Source organism: Gouania willdenowi, chromosome 8, assembly GCF_900634775.1.
Source record: "Gouania willdenowi chromosome 8, fGouWil2.1, whole genome shotgun sequence".
In the NCBI taxonomy this organism is placed as follows: Eukaryota; Metazoa; Chordata; class Actinopteri; order Blenniiformes; family Gobiesocidae; genus Gouania; species Gouania willdenowi.
The window spans coordinates 30,454,224-30,473,586 of NC_041051.1; the positions used below are offsets into that span (position 1 = coordinate 30,454,224).

At 36.1% G+C, this 19,363-nt stretch overlaps 2 protein-coding genes across 6 annotated transcripts in view; one reads left to right on the top strand and one right to left on the bottom strand.

The window, feature by feature from the left end:
* Nucleotides 1-1,273, bottom strand: part of LOC114467801 (ras-associating and dilute domain-containing protein-like) — a 33,355-nt gene extending 32,082 nt beyond the window's left edge. For both annotated transcript variants that reach the window (XM_028454246.1, XM_028454245.1), the window contains exon 1: nt 821-1,273. In XM_028454246.1, the coding sequence (XP_028310047.1) occupies nt 821-948 (128 nt within the window). In that variant the 5' untranslated portion in view covers nt 949-1,273. The remainder of the gene's footprint in view (nt 1-820) is intronic.
* A 3,529-nt stretch (nt 1,274-4,802) lies between these two features.
* grap2a (GRB2 related adaptor protein 2a) lies at nt 4,803-18,768 on the top strand. Of its 4 annotated transcripts, none has more exons than XM_028454274.1 (9): nt 4,803-4,951; nt 10,451-10,572; nt 11,492-11,583; nt 12,360-12,479; nt 13,394-13,580; nt 16,870-16,974; nt 17,055-17,168; nt 18,053-18,139; nt 18,249-18,768. In XM_028454274.1, the coding sequence occupies exons 2-9, from the start codon at nt 10,495-10,497 to the stop codon at nt 18,426-18,428; spliced, it is 963 nt and encodes a 320-aa protein (XP_028310075.1). In that variant the 5' UTR covers nt 4,803-4,951; nt 10,451-10,494; the 3' UTR covers nt 18,429-18,768. The 4 variants fall into 4 exon arrangements, with proteins under 4 accessions (XP_028310075.1, XP_028310076.1, XP_028310078.1 ...); XM_028454275.1 differs by having other exon boundaries at nt 10,495-10,572; XM_028454276.1 differs by lacking the exon at nt 4,803-4,951 and adding an exon at nt 8,864-8,961 and having other exon boundaries at nt 10,495-10,572.
* Nucleotides 18,769-19,363: the final 595 nt, after the last annotated feature.

The window sequence follows — 19,363 nt, forward strand, 5'->3', positions numbered from 1 at the left end:
CAAAGGACAGTCGGGAACAGATCTATTCTTGATACATCTGTAACTAAGGACAGTCGGGAACAAATCCAAAAAAATTTTATGTCAGTAACAAAAGAAAGTAACAGATTTACTCTTTAAAACTTTTAAAAAGGGACAGGAACAGATCTATGCTTTATACTTCTGTAACTAAGGACAGTCAGGGACAGATCTATTCTTATCTTTATACATCTGTGACAAAAGACATTCAGGAACAGATCTATTCTTCATACATCTGTAACTAAGAACAGCCAGGAACAGATTTATTGTTTAAGTCAGTAACAAAGGAAAGTAACAGATCTACTCTTTAGACTTTTAAAAAGGGTCAGCAACAGATCTATGCTTTATAAATCTGTAATAAGGGACTGGAACAGATCTTTTCTATTCAATATTTAGATAAAAGCAATATATCAATACTGCTGAACAGAAAATAAGAAATACTAAAAAAATAGACAAAAAAGAGGAGGGGTTGCCTTATTAAAATAATTTACATATTTTAAAATGAACAGAACAAATGTATATATCACATTTAAATAAACTGCAACAGTAACTTTTTGATTTGCATATTCAATAAATAACACGTCATATTTTTTTTCTTTTCTGTTTCTCTGCAAACATTGTAGTTCTTTGTGGACTTTGTAAACTTTTAAATCCCCAACATGATTAAAGACTATCTGACTAACTCAAACCTGAGCAATAAAATAGTGAGTTTTGTTTAGCTGGATATACAATAAACCAACTTTTAAAAGCTCAAACATGTTTAAAATACGCGTTAAAGTCGTGTATTCTCTGGTTGTTGACTTACTGCAGCGACCCATTGCTGGGTTTCCTGCCCAGCTTAGCGAGCCGCTTCTTGGGGGAGCGGAGGAGAAAACCCACCGGGAAGTTCAGGGCTTGTTTGTTTACGTGTCCGCTCCTCTCTTCGGAAATCATTGTTGAGGTTCAGGGGGTGGGTGGGAAAAGGGACAAACTCAGCACAGCTTCCCGGAGCTGCACGGCGGCAGCATCTCCCGCAGCTGCCCGGGGGACACGACGACTTTTTGACGGAGTTTTTCTCCCAACAATTAAGTCCGGGAGACACGGTGAAAGTATTCCAGTGATAGAAGTCAGACTGTTGGGAGGATACAGTCCAGTTCGGGGAGGAAAAAGAATGAGGAAGAGACATTCCTGGTGCTTGTTTGTCCGTTTATAGGCGGTGAATAGGCTGTAGTTCGCTCCATGATGGAGACCCGTTAAGTGTCGGACTGTGACTGGAAGCAACAACCTGCCGCTGCTGGGGAGCGACGTACAAAACGCGCTGACGTCACAGCGACGCAACACGCTCAAATTAGCGTAAAGGCGGCCAAAAAAAGACAATGGTAATTTTAACTTTTCTCAAACATGGTTATGAACAGCCTATTTTTTGATTTATTGAATAAACAGTTGAATACAGCTTATAGAAATACAAAAAAAAAAAAAATGTTGCTCATTCCAAATAATGTTTATTATGGAGCAAAATTGAAAACATTAAATTATTTGGTGATTATAAAAACGTAATCACTGTCACAATTTAAAAAAAAAACACTGTCTATGCAAAAATTACTACGTGGATAAATTGATAAAATATTCCTCAATATTAAAACTAATCTAAATGTTATTTTATCTTACGTTATCTCTACATTGTGATAGTAATGTTGAGTTTATGATCATTTTGTTCATTCTGTATTGCAAATTTCATATGCATGAATGTTTAAAAAATTATGAAATGGGTAAACATTCATGCATATGAAATTTGCAATTAATTCACACAAAAAATGTATGAAATGGGTTATGTGAATTAATTCCCAAATGTACCCATCAAACTATTTAATACGTGCTAAAACTAATAATAATGTATCTAATTCATTCATCTAATTCAGACTATTTTCTCAAATATTGCTATGAACAGCCTATTGTTGATTTATTAAATTAACTACAGCTTATAGAAATACAAAAAACATGTTGATCACTCCAAATAATGAGTTTTGGAACAAAATTAAAAACAATAAATTATTTGGTGATTAAAGAAATCTAATAAAATTACTGTCACATTTCTTTTCTCTAAATCAGACCAACTTTCTCTGCAAAAATTACTGCGTGCATAAATTGATAAAATATTCCTCAATATTTTAACTAATCTAAACATTATTACATTCCACATTATTTCTACATCTTGATAGTAATGTTGAGTTTATGGTTATTTTGTTCTATATAGAAAATGTTACATGCATGAATGCTAACCCAATTTGTATTTTTTTAAATGTGAATTATTCCCAAATTACCCATCAAACTATTTAATAAGTGCTGAAACTAATAATAATCATTTATCTAATGCATCCATCTAATTCAGACTTATTTTCCCCATGTACAAATGCAATTACATTAAAACAAATCTAGAAACAAAAACAATATAAATTAATTAGTAAATTCTAACCACATCTTTAAAAAAAAAAACAATTAAAAGGCCGTCGAATGGTTTCCCTGATTAAAATTTTGCATCATTTGCGTCCTCTAGTGGCAGAAAGAAGCTTTGCACGTTTGAATTATTTGTTGTATCACTTGCCCTTCATTAATTCACAGCTATGATTTAAATTGTCTTCTTCTTTTTTTTTTTAAATAACCTAATACAATAAATAACACATGACTAAAATATTAAAACAAGCAACTAAATAACATATATAGATCACTGCGTTGCCAATGTGACTTGTATAATATAAAAAAAGGCCTCCGGTGTAACACCTTGATGTTCTAAGTGTGTCATTTTCAGGTTTTCTTTGTTTATCGCCATTGTAAGAAAAACAAAACTACAAACAGGAAAGTATATATATGTGTATTCTCATGCATAACTTTATGACTTTAAAATGGTAATTTTTATTACAGCTTCATTACATTACAGTGTGACATGTTTTTTCTGTAAATGCCTACACATCAACTCCCACAGATAAAGACGTTGAAACATCAACAGTGTTTGTGTCCCTGCTGCTCTCTGCACTTTGTCTTTGTGAGACTGAGAAACAGAGTGAGAGGCGGATGTGACCACTTGCAGCTCTGTGCACAGGCGGTGGTTTGAAGAATCAGGTCAGACGATGCGCCAGAGGAACTACTGATGATCTGACAAGCTGCAGAGTGACAGGAGTGCTCTCCTGATGAGAAAAACACTCAGCTTTCTAAGTATTTAATGAGGAATAAAGAATCTGAAGCATTGGAAGCAAAAGCTGAAGATGAACCAACAAAAAAATGTGAATAGAACTTAAAATTTTTCATGTGGCATGTGGAGTTCCCCAGGGTTCTATTTTGGGCCTCTTACAGTTTAACATCTACTGTACATACTCCCATTAACTCAGATGGTGCATTCCAGAATTAAAAGACACTAAATTTAATAAAATGAATGTACAAATTGTTCAAGGAATTAGTTAAAAAGCCCATGTTAAACAAAATGAACTTTTCTGTGCATTAAACATCATAAAGGTCTATTAGGGCTGTAAACACATGCCCAAAGTGTTTTTTTCACTGACTCCCTCAATCGTTAGTTAAAGGGTGATTTGCTCCTTTCTTACTGCAGGGCGAGCGCAAACATCTCGCTCCAATTTGATGAGGCGTTCCCACACTGATGACAAATTTGACGCAACTCCGAGGTGGAGAAGCCGCGCCTCCTGATTGACATGTAAACAGACAAGCCCATGAAGGTGAGCATTTCATCGTACTTTGCGCAGTGCTATGTATGTATTTTCTACAGTCTATGTATGTACCGGAGAACACCCCGCTCCCATGCTCTGTCTCGTGTTTATAAAGCAGCATGAGTTCATCTATAGACACACCCACTCATAAATATGCATAAGTAGGCCACAAATCAGCCTGTTTGTGTAGAGTTGCTGAGAAAGTGACTTTTCAGAGGCAAAAACTCTGGAAAACAGGCAAGTCTGGGAAAATAAACCTCAAATACTACGTTTTTGGGGTTTTTAGAACAAATGGAGAGGGGTGAAAAACAGCATGACATGGGACCTTTAATGAGTAATTTGCAGAGGTGACAAGTAACTACTGGAAAACATGCTGGTCATTGTAATCGTAATTGAATAGTAATTGAACATGGGTAACTGTAAACGTAATTGTGACTGAAAATATTTTGACACAGAGGAGGTGTGTGTGTCTGTGTGCAGGGCCGGCCTTCCCGACAGGCAACACAGGCGGCCGCCTAGGTCGCCATCTGCTGGAGGGGCACCAAATTGCATGCCCCAATTTTTATTTTAATTTTATTTTTAAAAATATTTCTGTTAATTTAAGTATTATAATCGTGAAACACACCCTTTAAAATCACTGTACATGTTTTTTTCTTAATGGAATATTAATAAAAATGTGTAACTACACCTGCTAATCTTCTGCCCATACTTATATTTATTTTAGTTTAATTCTTGTTCTATTCTATATAATTCTATTGCATTGTTTGCACATTGTGTTCTTTGGTTTTAAGATTGACCTGCACAGTGTTTATGCTCCAGATAAATAATTACTTAAAAACCTTTAGATTTGTTCATTTGAATATTATTTATATTACACAGCTTTGATGTTCCAGATTTATTCTATTTCATTTGTTTTTACATGAATGTTTATTTTTGTACGTAGTACGTATTAAACTAGTGCACCAAAAAGACTGTGTGTGTGTGTGTGTGTGAGAAAGAGAGGGGGAGTTAATGGGCGTCAGGAAGCAGCAGTTCACCTCAAACACACTATGAAACCACACGTGTGCTAAAACTACTCCTATAGTTCAGTTTCAATGAGCTGCTGAGAGAACCTGAGTTCTTCATTTCTAAATTCTTGATCTTCTTCTTCCGAGAACCGAGGAAATGCTGCTGCGTTCAGGGTCGGTAGGAAAAAGCAGACACTAGGAAACGTTCTTACAGAGGAACTGCAAACAAGGAAGGTAAGTAAAAAAAAAACAGAAAAACATTCAAATTACGAACAAGGCTATATTTTACTGAATAAATCAATAAATAAAAGTTTTTTAATGAACAAAAGTGCACAGTATATATAATATATACAGATAAACGAGGCACTTAAATGTCATAAACAATGATCAGTAAAACAATAGACACATAGGAACAAAGGGACAAAATAATATCACATAAATTAAGATAAATAATACATACATAAGGGCTTTTGAAGGGGATTATTCAATGGTACAGTTGAAAAAGGTGTTTTTTTTTTTTTTTTTTGCAACAAGTTTCAACATTAACAATTACATGTATTTCATGTTTTTGGATGATTTATAACCAGTAGAGTTTATTTTTAATGCTGCTGTTGCTGTGTCAGAGAACATGAATGTGTTTCCTGTCATTTTGCTTTAAATAAAAATGATAAACCATCATAATTCCCTTTGTATGCAGTAAATCTAAAGGTAAATGGTATTTAAATGATAAATGATATAAAAGTGAATCAGTGAAGGCAGTAGATTTGAGGTGGGCGTGTTTTGTTTTGTTTTTTCCACATTGTGGTTAGAAGAGGAAAAATAAACAGGTTTCTGGTATTAGCAGTAAAGTGGTAAAGGTATGAGATGACTGGTGATCATTTACATAGTGTTTGTTTCTTTGTCAGCCAAATGAAAACTACAACAACCCCAAAACAATCTTATTTCTCGATTCTTATCGTCTGTTTTTCTTCTGTAAATACAGTAGCAGAATCAACATAAATGAATGAATGAGTGAATTATTTTTATTTTATTGTATATAAATGTCATAAAATCAGGACTAAGAAACATGACTCAGCAGAAACCTAAGGTCTTAAAAAAAAAAAGTGTAGTTCTGTCCAATTTATCTCCGCAAACTAGGTAATCGAATAACAAAAAATAAGTCAAATAAAATAAAATAACAAAAAACAACCCCAAACGTATGAAATTCAATACAATTAAAACAATATTTTCAGTTAATTGCTGTTTTTCAGATCAAACAGTCAGAAAATGAAGCAAAAAACTCAAAAGCCAAACATTTAGTCCACTAAAGTACCACAAAAACTCTGAAAAGTTCAAAATAAATAAATACAATCAGGTGCAAAACACAGCCCATTAACCAAAAATACCCACTGGGAGAGTTTGAGTTTATTTTATTTAAAACAGGGACAATACATCTTAATGAACATATAGTTGTAAATATGAAAGATTATAGCCAACGGCTGATTTCCATCTTTAGTCCCTTCGGCAGGTTGACGTCAACATACAGTAAGAAGTAAGGAAAGAAAACATGTCCTTAAAACACAATAGGACAACAAATAAAAAAATAAAGCAAGAACAATAAAACAGTTTAGTGGATCATGAAACAAACCAAAGGTCATGAAACCATACGTATCTCACTAGTTTTAAATGCTAACATTAGATAGCAAAGAGAGGAATAAAGTGCGGAATGCTGATGTGTTAATGTGTTAGGTGCGTAATAATATCACATGTTAAATGCTTTAATACACTTCAGTAATTATATTGAAGATTGCACAGTAAGTATAAAGTGCTATTTTAAGTGCACAATACTCGATACATATTACATTAATTAAATACCAGCAATGGCAATTATACGATACTGGGAGTACTCTTTTTTGAAGAATATAAAGTGTGTCTTGCCTTGCCTAAAAAATACCTAAAAGGTCAATAAATATATAATAAATAATGAAAATATGAATGGGGAAGAGGAAGTAGTAGTAATGATAATAAGGCAGTGATGTTTATGTATGTACTCAGTAGAAATAGCGGATGGTACCTCAACAATTAGCTCACAAATAATCTGTCCCATTGGTGTGTGAATGTGAATGAGTGGATATGTAAAGCACTTTGTGAGCTCTGTCTGTGAAAGCTGCTATAGAAATAAACATTACATACTTACTAAATATACAAGTTTAGGCAAGGTTGTGACAACAGTGTTGGTAAAAGAGGTCAGAGTCGAGAGTTCACGTATTGTTTGGTTTTGAATTCCAGGTGTGAGAAGCACGAACAGAAAAATGTCTCCTCGACTAAATGCACTCTTTGTAAAAGGAATGACAGTCAGAACCAGCTCCTGTTGATCTGTTTGAATTTTTTTTTTTTCCTACAAATTCTTGTAATGGAGGAGGTGCGTTGCCATGGTAAATCCAGATAGCGTCTGTGTTTAACAGTGTTGTCCCAGCATAAGCTTACGCGCTCATGTTTTTTTTTAAATATCTGACAGTGATGATATGTTTTTTTTTTTTTTTTTTATCCAATACTTTCAGAGCCGATGCCCAACTTGGACAATATTAACTTAATTCTATTCAGTGTTTTTTTTATGCCACTGTGAATAGAATGTAAACAAAAGATGTGAAAGAAACAAAGCTTATATTGAATATTACATGATGTTACAAACACAAGAAAGACTGCTGTATTTAAGCTTTCCTTGTATGAATGTTATTTAAAAGCTTGACTTTTCTTGAAACTCAAGCTTCTGGAGGTCGACGTGTTTGACAAACGGTCACGTATTCAGCTTTAGAACAATCATCTAACAGGCCTTCATGTGATTGGTTGGTTACGCATCCTTAGCGTGAGCCTATTTATTGTCTATCGCAGTGTTTCTCAAAAGGTGGTACGCAATGGTACTACAGGGGGGACTTTAGAGACAGAGAGAGTGTAGAAAATTAACAAATTAAAGCATTAAAAATATGGGGTTTAATGTTCATTTTTAGTGAAAAATGATAATTAAATAACAGAGAAACATACAAAAGAAACAACCAAACGGCACCAAAAACACACACACTGAGAGAATAATTTGAATATAACCAAGAAAACACACAAAAAACGACACCAAAAACACACAAAATAAGTGAAAAATATTCTCATTAATAAAAGGAACAGACAAACAACAAAATTACACAAATTGACACCAAAAACACACAAAAACAGCAAAAACACACAAATAAAGATAAACATATACCTAATAATAAAAAGATCAGACAAACAACAACAAAATACACAAAATGACACCAAAAATACACAAATAAAAAGAAAAATATACAGAATAATAAAAGGAACAGACAAACAACAAAATACACATAAACAACAACAAAAACACACAAAATAAGAGAAAAATATGCTCATTAATAAAAGGAACAGACAAACAACAACAAAATACACAAAATGATGATATAAATTATCTTGACTAGAACATTAACTGTAAATATAAGGCTCAGTCTTGGTCCCACATCAAGTGGGAGTGACAGGAAATGATCAAAACTATAGAAATAAATCTAGTAAGTGGGCACTAAATACTGTTTAATTTCACCTTTTTATAAAATTAAATTCTTTGAAATTTGTGTTATCACTTATTTATTCCATCATTATGCTCTATAGTTGTTTTTACACAGAATTTTGAGTAAAACGTTGTAGTCGGACAAAGGGGGTACATGGATTCAGAAATAAGAGAACGGGGTACTAAAGCCAAAAATCGTATCATATCATGAACTCAGTGTATATCATCCCTCTATTTATAAAGTATTTGTGCACATTCATTTATAAAAAATATTAAAAAAAACCCCACTAAAAAGCAGTTTTAGCTGAATGCTGCATCAGCTCCACTTTTATTTTCTTCCTTATTAAATGTGTTTAACAGCTTTTCTACATGTTGTTTTTACCTGTTACAACAAGTTAACTGATTATTGAATAAAAAGAATCAATTATTCAAATAAAAACATAAAGTTTCTTGTGTTTTTATGGGTTTGAGGAGGGGAACCTTTTTTTTTTTTAAGGTTGTCGAGAGTTGAGGAAAGGAAGTAGTTTGCAGCCAATGGCAGAGTGCGTTAGCGTATTATTCTCATCACCACATCCTTTTCATAGCATCAGCCCAGCCTGAAGGTTCACTTCACTGTCTGTGGGAGCATCAGCAGCGGCTGCTGGATACGGACCTTCATATTAGTGGGTCAGCAGGTGCACGTGTGTGTGTGTGAGTGAGTTCCTTCCTGATATTTTAGTTCCTCCAACTCTTTAATGAGTCCTTTATTCATACAATGAGTTGTAAGTTCAGATAAAGGTGTGTGTGTGTGTGTGTGTAGGCCGACAATTCAATGTGTTCATCTGCAGAGTGTCATTTCATTACTCAAAAACTACCCATAATAGCAACTCAATTACAGTAACGTGAGTACTTGTAGGTGACAAGTACTCACGAAGTACAAATACTTACTGTACTTAATAATAATAATAATAAAACATTTTATTTTAAAGGTCTTTTCCAGACACTCAAAGACACAAATTAAAAACAACAAATACAAGTACAGTGAATAAAGAGAATATGAATCATAAAAAACTGGAAACAGACATGAGTGAGTTGGTGGTTAAACGTTAAAGCTGCAGTAAGTAGTTTTTTCTGGTATCTGTACTTGAGTATTCAAAACGTCCTCACTTTGTTGTTGTTGTGTACACTAAAGTCACTACTCCTCTGTTATTTGTGAACTGATTGGGCTGAAATGTGGCAGATATAATCTATAGATGTGTACACATCGATGCTCGGAGCAATTTCTCATTTATTTGCCAGTCAAATATTACGACGATTGGTGGTACCGATACATTGACACATACCAATATTTAAAGGGGCCCATTACCCACATACGTGTCACGGGGGTGCCATTTTTCAAATGACTACTCCTTAGTTCTTGTTAGATCAGAATGCATTTTGGTATGAATACTCCCTTTTGTTGAAATGGGGCCCGGGGGCCCACCCCCTATTTCCGGTATTTTTTTTAATTTATGGGGACATAATCGTGTGATATATCGTTTCAAAGGTAATTCAATGTAGATTACGATTATGCCTTGCACAATTTGATTAGGGGCCCGAGGGGCCTTTTTTTTTGGCAATTTTTTATTAAAGTCGTGTTCTTATTCATTTGTGACTCAAATATTGCGACAGTTGGTGGTACCGAATCATTGACACATACCACTATATGAATGGGGCCCATTACTCCGTAGTTCATCAGAACTTGTTTTGGCAACTTTTTACTCAGGGTTTTGTTTTTTTCTTAAAACATTCTATTTACAAATTTGATTTATATTGAGTTCATAAAGGGTAACCGTTTTCTACACATTCTTAAAAAACAAAAAATATGGAATTTGCTGGTTTAAAAACCCTGTCTTATTATTGAAGGGACATCTGTTTTGTTTCCCCCATTGGGGATCAATAAAGTTTTATCTTATCTCATCAAATCAGGAAAAAAAAGATAATTTCTATAAAAACAGAAAAAGCAAGCCACATTTTTTATTTACTTATTTTTTATCTCATCAAAGTTTGTTTTTCTTCAGTGAATGCAATAAGCGTCCGTAAGTTCCAGGTACTTTTAAGGTAAATCATTGTGAAATAAAACACATTTATAGGAGAACCTGAAGCCCACAACTCATGTTTTAACAGCACGTTGGCTCACTTTTACATTTCACTTGTTTTTCAAGCCTCTGCAGATACATGAACTCGAGCGACTCTTCTGCTGTTACAGATGGAGGCCACAGGGAAGTACGATTTCACTGCCAGCTCCCACGATGAGCTCAGCTTCAGAAAGGGTGACAGGCTCAAGGTCAGTGTCTGTGCACTTGTGTCAAACTCAAGGCCCGGGGGCCAAATTCAGCCCTTTGAATCATCCAATACGGCCCACAGGAAAAAGTTAAAATGATAAAAGAAACATGAATTACTGCAAAAATTACCAAATATTTAAGTCAGCAACCTTTGTCAGGAAATGTAAAGAAAAAAGGAAACAACTGGTATTTATTAGGCAAAAGTCTGCTTATTTGGTGGAAAAGTGGCCCAAAAAAATTAAGAAAGGACAAAAATAGGATTAGTGTCAAAATGAACTTGCAAAAATGAACAGAAAAAAGGAATAGAGGGGAATTTATTAGCAAAAGGTAGCCACAGTCTGAAAAAGTGTAAGAATATTTTTAAAAGGGGCAAAAATTGGACAAAAGAAGTTGCAAAATGACAAACGGGGTTAAAAATATCCCCATTTTAAGGTTTTTTGGGGGAATATTAATTAAAATTAAGACATAAAGAGCCACATGTTGAAAATCACTGACTTAACAGCTGATAATGTAGTGACTGGTCTGGACACACCTCTGCTTTCAAATTCACAAATTCAATATAATTCTAATGTTTGCAGGGGCTTTTGTGACTATATCACACCACTGCAGTCTGATTTTACTGCTAATTGTGTAAAAACACTCAATTAATTTTCCCACAAAACTTCTAAATTCCAAAAAAATGATCACAAAATAAAGGCTTTTTGAAATGTTGATCTTGCAGGGACTGATATCCATTACTAATGATGCCTTTCAAACTGTGTACAAAGAAGTGAAAACTAAAGCATGTTAGTGGTAAAATTGCACTTTTTTTCTGACTAATCTGCGACCCACTTGAGCTCATCCTGTATTTGGCCCTTGAGCAAAAATGACTTGGACACCCCTGGTTTACAGCCTTCATCACCTGCGCTTGTCGTCTGACAGGTTCTAAGCCCAAACGAAGATTGGTGTACGGCCGAGATGGAAGGAAAGGAGGGCTTTATACCAAACAACTACATTGAACTGAAACTGCCAAGGTGAGACTAGACAGACGGTATCAGACAAGCTGCAGACATTCACTCCTCTTCACTTGATTTTTCTATATTCTGGCCTTTTCTCTTGGGATATGTAGCATAAGGACTCCAGGAAAGTTACAGAAATGTTAAAATGTGCGAAGCCTCCAAGTTTTCCTTTTTAAAGTCTCCCCAATTCCCTTTCACAGTTTACACATTCCCATTCATCGTCTTTCACTAATCAGATATCATTACAGGCTAATAAACTTCCTCTAATTGTGCCAAACATGGTTAATAAAGCTAACAGACAACTATTACCATTAATCTCATTATTATACGCAGCAACGCGCATGCAAGATTTGACTTCCAGAGGTTTGCTACAATTGCTAAAGCTAACATTAGCCAACATGTTTTACGCTGCAAAATATTGTGGAAATGTGAGTTCAGTCCGTGTCGTAAAGATATTTCCACTTCAGAAGGTGAAGTCCGTCGTATCGCATCATATTATGTCAGACCGTGAGAATTGACAACTGACAATTACAATTTGCAGTATTCAATTTCAGTCCCTGCAATGAAAAATATGTAGAATATGGTGGAAATGTATGAGTTTAGTCTGTGTCGTAGTCTGTGTGCACATATCTCCCCGAATTGGACATGGGATCTGGATCATTCAGTGACTCCAAAAGAAGAAACTTGCGTACTGTATGTTAAACGAGGCTTATATTTGAAAATAAAGTCGGTGAATGGCAATGTTTTGGTAGTTATGTGAGGTTTTGTTTCCGTGCGTCTTCTCTGTCCAGCTGGTTCAAGGGGGACGCCAGTCGCAGCACTGCAGAGGAGCTGCTCGCGGGCAAAAACGTGGGAGAGTTTGTGATCCGAGGCTGCCAGAGCTCGCAAGGAGACTTTTCCATCTCCGTCAGGTAAAGGAAGTCCACCCAACAGTGCCATGTTAAATCGATGTTCAATGTAAATTTAAATGTTAAATCTAAATGTTGAATCTAAATCTAAATGTTGAATGTAAATCTAAATGTTGAATGTAAATCTAAATGTTGAATGTAAATCTAAATGTTAAATCTAAATATTCAATATAAACCTAAATGTTCAATGTAAATCTCAATGTTTAATCTAAATGTCATGGGCGAAACTAAATATCTAGCTAATATGCAAATTCACCGGAAGTGCTAACATAAAAACTCGTTAATGCAAATAGCATGATCTGCAGTCTATCCATACAATGTGACTGAGCTCCACATTTAGATTTAACATTTAATAATTAGATTTAACATTTAGCATTTAGATTTAACATTTAGATACAACATTTGGATTTAGATTTAATATTTAACATTTAGATTTGACATTTAGCATTTAAATTTAACATTTAGATACAACATTTGGATTTAGATTTAATATTTAACATTTAGATTTGACATTTAGTATTCAGATTCGACATTTATTATTTAGATTTAACATTTAGATACAACATTTGGATTTAGATTAAACATTTAACATGTAGATACAACATTTAGATTTAATACTTAACATTTATATTTATATTTAATGTGTAACCTTTACATTTAACATTTAGATACAACATTTCGATTTAGATTTAATATTTAGATTAAGATTTAATTTTTTTAGCATGCACAACTTAACAAATGGCACCTCATAAATAAAGCTTAATTTTAGTTTGAGCAAAAACCTTAAATAGCAAAAATTCAAAGCAAACTATTTTTTTTTACATTTTAATTAGTTGTTTGAATTTAAAAATTTGAGCTCAGAAATATCCTATATTTTCTCCATTGCAAATCTGTGTCACTGCTTCATCTGCCCACAGGCACGAGAGCGACGTTCAGCACTTTAAAGTGATGCGAGACAACAAAGGCCAGTATTTCCTCTGGTCCGAGAAGTTCACATCGCTGAATGAGCTGGTAGAGTTTTACAAAACCAAGTCCATCTCTAAAACCAGGGAGATCTACCTGAACGACGGCTCTGGCAACATGAACTCCTCTATGGTCCAGTCGGTAAGAACCCTGTAGCGCTGCTGTCTATGGAGTACCACAAGGCTTAGTGTTGGACCCAACCAGTTTAACACGCATCACAGCTAATGTGGCTAAAAGCTGAATTTTTCTTTTTGCTTTAATAATAGGAGTCATACTGGTGTCCATGCAGGTAGTTCTATTTTGAACGTATTTTAAATTGTAAAGCATGTTGTGACCATGTCTGTAGTAGGTGCTATATAAATAAGATATACTCACTTACTGATGTTATTTATTTAAGAAGTAAGTTTGTTTAAAAGGAGCTAAGTACTTTTCAAACATCAGCATTTCCAATTGGGGGCGGTCCCCACGGTGTGTGGGTGCACTGGGGAGGTGCCGAGGTTGCGTGGCCTTCCGGGATGATGCTTTTTGTTGGGGGGTGGCGCCTGCTGTTCTGATGGTTGGGGGCGCTGTCAATCGCCTGGTGGATCTGTCTTGTCATCTGCAGGCCAATGGGTGGGTCCGGGCGCCCTTGGCTGGGGTCTGCTATACCACATCAGGTGTGCGCAGTTGGTGTGCTTCCCTCTCATGGTGGCAGTCGTTGGCATGCCTTTGCATGTCTGAGTGCGGTGTGGGGTGGCCCCTGCTTGGGCGGTGACCTGCTGTGGGGCTGTGGTCTGCTGCTCTGCCGCCTCGGGGCTGTGTACGCCGCAAACTGGTGCGACGGTCTGACTGGGGCCCTTGGGGGGGGGTCCTGACTTTGACAACAACTAAGGCTCATTGTGCAGTGATATAGGGTGCTCTAAGGGGCTCAGCCGGTGCTCCGGGTGCCCGGAGGGTCCGCTTACAGTGTCCGCTTGGTGCCCCGGGCAGTTTGGGATGCGGCCGTTATCCTTGGGCGGGCTGCTGCCGGTGTTGCTTCTGTTTCGGGTCCTTCTGGCCTGGGGTCCAGTCCGAGCTGGCTCTGGGCCCGCTGGTTGCCTGTGTAGGGGGCGGTGGCTAACTCTCGGCCTGGGGTGGCTTAGGGGTGGCCTGGGGCTCCTTGGCTCCTGTCGTTTCTGCCGTTTTAGGTATTACCACTCACTTCTCCCTCTGTCCGCAGCCACCACCAATTATACTGTACTTAAGCTCCACACTTGTCACCAGACTGGCTTGATTACACAACACAATAAGCACAATATGCACAACTATAACATCTTACTCTCACTTAAGAACAGTTAACTCTTCCCTACCCCTTCCATTTCCTACCCTGACTCCCTCTTCCCTGTTCTCTTCCCCCCCCACCTAGGTGTAACACTGCCCTCTCTTTTTATATCCTCCCTTTGATAAAGTGTTTCTTACCCTTCCTTAAATAGGACTGGTGATGGTCACAATTATGCAATAAAATAAATTCATTTATTTAATTGCAATAACAAAACATGCATTGCTGTCTTAAAAAGATTGCACTTCTTGTACTACTTCGACAGCATGTGCAGACAAAATTAAAAAAAAGGTATTTCCAATTGGTGCATAGTACAATATCTTGACACATTATTGGCATAAAACAATTCTGAATTTAAAGCAAATTAAACATGAATACATAAAGTTTATCTTCTCGAAGCACAAGTATTAAAGGGAAATAAATTGTAACTAGGTGTGTATATACTTGTGTATGTGTGGACAGATGAATGTATAGTGGATTACATGAATTGTATAATTATATAGATATATATCAATGAATTATATATATATATATATGTGTGTGTGTGTGTATACTTCCTCTTACTCCTTTTCGAACATGAACAGGCTTCACGAGCAGGATTTTGTAACCATTTGTTTGCTTTTTTGATTTATTATTTTTTGAATTATTGTCATTATTTTTTCATTGTGGTAGATACACGGCTGTTTGTGTTCAAAATTAAATTAAATCAATCAATCAATCAATAGAACACCTAAAAGTACCTTCCTTAATGTTTACAGTAAATAAGGCTGTTAGTGTAGTGAGTCTCCAGCAGGGTGCGCTCTGTGCTCAGTGCTTCTCTACCTCCACTAAAGGATGAAGCTGAGGTGTGTGATGTGCTACTTTCTGCAGTGAGGGAGAGAAGCTCTCACCAAACAAACCCTGTGACGCTCTGTTGACTTTGGAGCTAATCAAGAGCTACAATGGAAACACGTGGTGTTTACACTGGTGACACCTTTTAATCTGCTCTGACCTCAATACAACAGAACTGGAAATGTTAACAGGATCAGACACATTATTATGTCCACTTCTCAAACCATTCCTTAAGGATCCCTGCGGAATTATCCTAGTTATGGTTCTCCTGCCTAAAGATCTGAGGATGTATTTAATCAAAACAAAGCAACGTCATTGCTTCAGGGCTTTGACTTCTCTACAGTTTAAAGCTTAATCTAAATATTATTATTATTTAGATAAAGACAGTGTTGGCCTCATAGATCAATGAATCCAAGATCATTTGCTTGAAAAAAAGATGTAAAAAAGTTGAATTTATCGCTCAAAAGTTTGTTTTAATCTCGAGGTCAAACAAAGTTTTGTAAAGCGCGTGGCAGTCGTAGCATTCGCTGTACCAGGTATTGTTTTTAACAAAATAAAACAGATGTTTTAATCTGTGTATTTGCTCTACTTCCTGTCCCACACGAGCTGCTCTATGCTGAATGTACGCGTTGTTGCTCCGGCATCTGGTTAAAATGGAAGGTCTGCGTATCTGTTGCGAGTAGTTACACATACGCATCATGTGGAAATTGATACATTGACGACAATGGAAACGTATCAGCTACGATGCTGTTTTGCAGCAGTTACGCAGCAGTTCTGGAGGCATCCTCAGGTAGTTCTTAAACACAAAGTGTTGCTTCCTCCCCTGATGGAACCCCTACCGCACCCACTCTTACACCCAGAATCTCCTAGGCTTCCTGAGTCAGACTGCGCAAGCTTCCTCAAGTCCGTCTCCTTCTATTCCTTCCGCAGTTCGGATGCATACAGACCATTTAGAACAAGTAAAGACTATGTTCTTCTTTTGCTGTGGATTCATTTGCATGTTGTGTGGAGGAATATGGAGCACAAAGTGATGCACACTGTCCAAGATATGATGATGGAATGAATTTGGTTGTGTGGAGACAAATATACACCCATTTGTGATACATTCTCCACACTCAGAGACTGAACATTTGCCACTGACCCGTTCCATTTTTCATACCTCATCTTGAAATGTGAAGCACTATGTCACAGATATAGATTCCTGTCGTTCCTAATGTGTCGGGGCTCTGTCTAACCCCAGCTTAAAGTTCACGAGTAGTCTTCAGGCTGTCTCTGAGTTCATGTTTGTGTCCTTTTCTGCAGATAAAAAGAGGGAGTATGCCCGAACAGTCCAGCCCCGCGGCGGCCTTAGCAGCGGCCTTAGCAACGGCGCCACGCAGAGCATCGGACCAACCGCACAACCAGCTGGTATTCCTGTTTATTTGTTTGTCTTCTTTAAGTAGTTTTATCCGCTGGTATTAAATGAGTTCTGTTCCGCTTGTTTTTAGGCTAAAAGACCTGGTTTGGAGGAGCGAGCTCACACCATCGGCCACACCGGAAGAAGTAGTAGTCCTGTGAACTCTGCCCAACACCCTCGCCGCTACTCAGATGCTTTTCCTCAGGTCAGCTGATACCAAATGTTATTTCCTACAGTTTAACACGGAGATACAACTTTTATCACAGCTGGGACTCACAAAAATGTGACTGTTTGGGGGCGCCGATTGTGAAGTTGCGCGTACTAAAATAAACAGCAACTTTTCGCAACATTTAGCAACAAACAACGGTTAAAAAACAACTTCTATAAATGTTAAATCTAAATCTAAATGTTTAATTTAAATGCTAAATGTTAAATCTAAATGTGAAATGTAAATCTAAATGTTAAATCTGAATATCACGGGTGAAACTAAATATTTAGCTAATGTGCAAATTCAACGGAAGTACCAACACAAAATCTCATTATCCGCGCTCTATTCAGATGGAGTGATTGCGCTCGACATTTAGATTTAATATTTAGCATTTAGATTTAACATTTAGATTTACATTGAACATTTACAGTAGATACAACTTTTAGATTTGGATTTAATATTTAACATTTAGATCTAGATTTAACATTTAGATTTAAATTTATATATAGATTTAATACTCAACATTTAGATACAAGATTTAGAATAACATTTTGCTACGTTTAGATTTAACTGTAACATTTAGATACAACATTTAGATCTAGATTTAACATTTAGATCTAAATTTAACATTTAGATTTAAATTTAACATTTAGATTTAAATTTAACATTTAGATTTAAATTTAACATTTAGATTTAGATTTAATATTTAACATTTAGATTTAGATTTAATTTAACATTTAGATATGTATATTTTTTGGTAATTTTTTGTATTTCTAAATGTTATTGGAATGATTTTGTGTCATTTTCCTTAATTTTTGGTCATTTTGTGACATCTTTCTGTCCCTGTCCATTTTTGAAATTATTTTGTGCATTTACTTTAGGGGCTGAACAAAATAGGCAGAGGGCCGCATGAGGTCCAGTTGCCCAGGTCCGGTCTACAACAAAGCAACCCGTGGCTCGGGGGCCAGGTGTGGCCCAATTTTAGCCACTCCTGGGCTCAAAAAATCTCAAATTGTGTGTGAAAATAGTGTTTTAGAGCTGACGAATGGTTACTTGTTGGTTTATTTTTCATAACAGAGGGTGCACATGATCCAGGTGAGAGCGCTGTACAACTTTAAGGTGGAAGAGGACGACGAGCTCGGCTTTCTCGCTGGCGACATCATCGAGGTGTTGGATCGCTCCGACACACTCTGGTGGAAAGGACGGCTGCGTGGGAAAATTGGGCTCTTCCCCGCCAATTACACAACTCCTGTGTAGAGGAAGGCACAAACTGCCAGTGTTCAGTTTTTATTACACAATCGCAACAACACACGTTACAGTGTGTCATTGTGTGTTTATTCACTGCACGCACACACAGGCTAAAAGAAAAAACAGACTTTCTGCTTATATTCACTCACCTTCTTTCACCAAACCCACAACATTTACGGGACGATAGAAAAACAAAGAGGACTTTGTCGAAGCTTCCTTGTGTCATTGATACAGCTGTGATTTCAGCATTTTCAAAAAAAAAAAAAATCCAAACCTGTTGCACAAGTCAAAAATAAACAACCCGTGGGAAAAAAAAGGATGCCTTCAAAATAAAAGCTTATCAAGCATCGTTTGTACTTCATTCTGTGTGTTTGCAAGATGACTGTCCTACTTTATGTCCAAAAGATGCATTTGTTTTAGTTTCTGATTTAAAGCAGTTCCATGAGAGTAAAAGGTAACATTTCCTGCTGTGGTGTTGACTTAAAATTCGGTTTCATTAAAACTTTGAATTGTCCCATTGTTTAATTACAATTACCACCACTGTGTGTGTAATGAAAGAATAATGCAACACAAAGCGCTTTGGGTGTCTATGAAAAGCGCTACATCAAAAACCAGTGCATTACCTTCGATGCATCCATTTTCTGACCCGCTTGTTCCTGTTTTCAGGCTCGCAGGGTGCATTATTATATTATTATTAGTAGTAGTTTTGATGTCATTTTTTCAAATTATTCAGTCATTTTGTGTATTTTTGCTATTTTGTATATTATTTTTGGTAATATTTTGTATCGTTAAATGTTATTCAAGTGATTTTGTAGATTTATTTTTCACATTTTTTGGTCATTTTGTGGACTTACGCTGTTTTGTTTATTTTTGGTAATTTTGTGTATTTTAGAAACTTTTCGGTGTCATATTGTGTATTTTTGCTGCTCTTTTGTATATTTTTT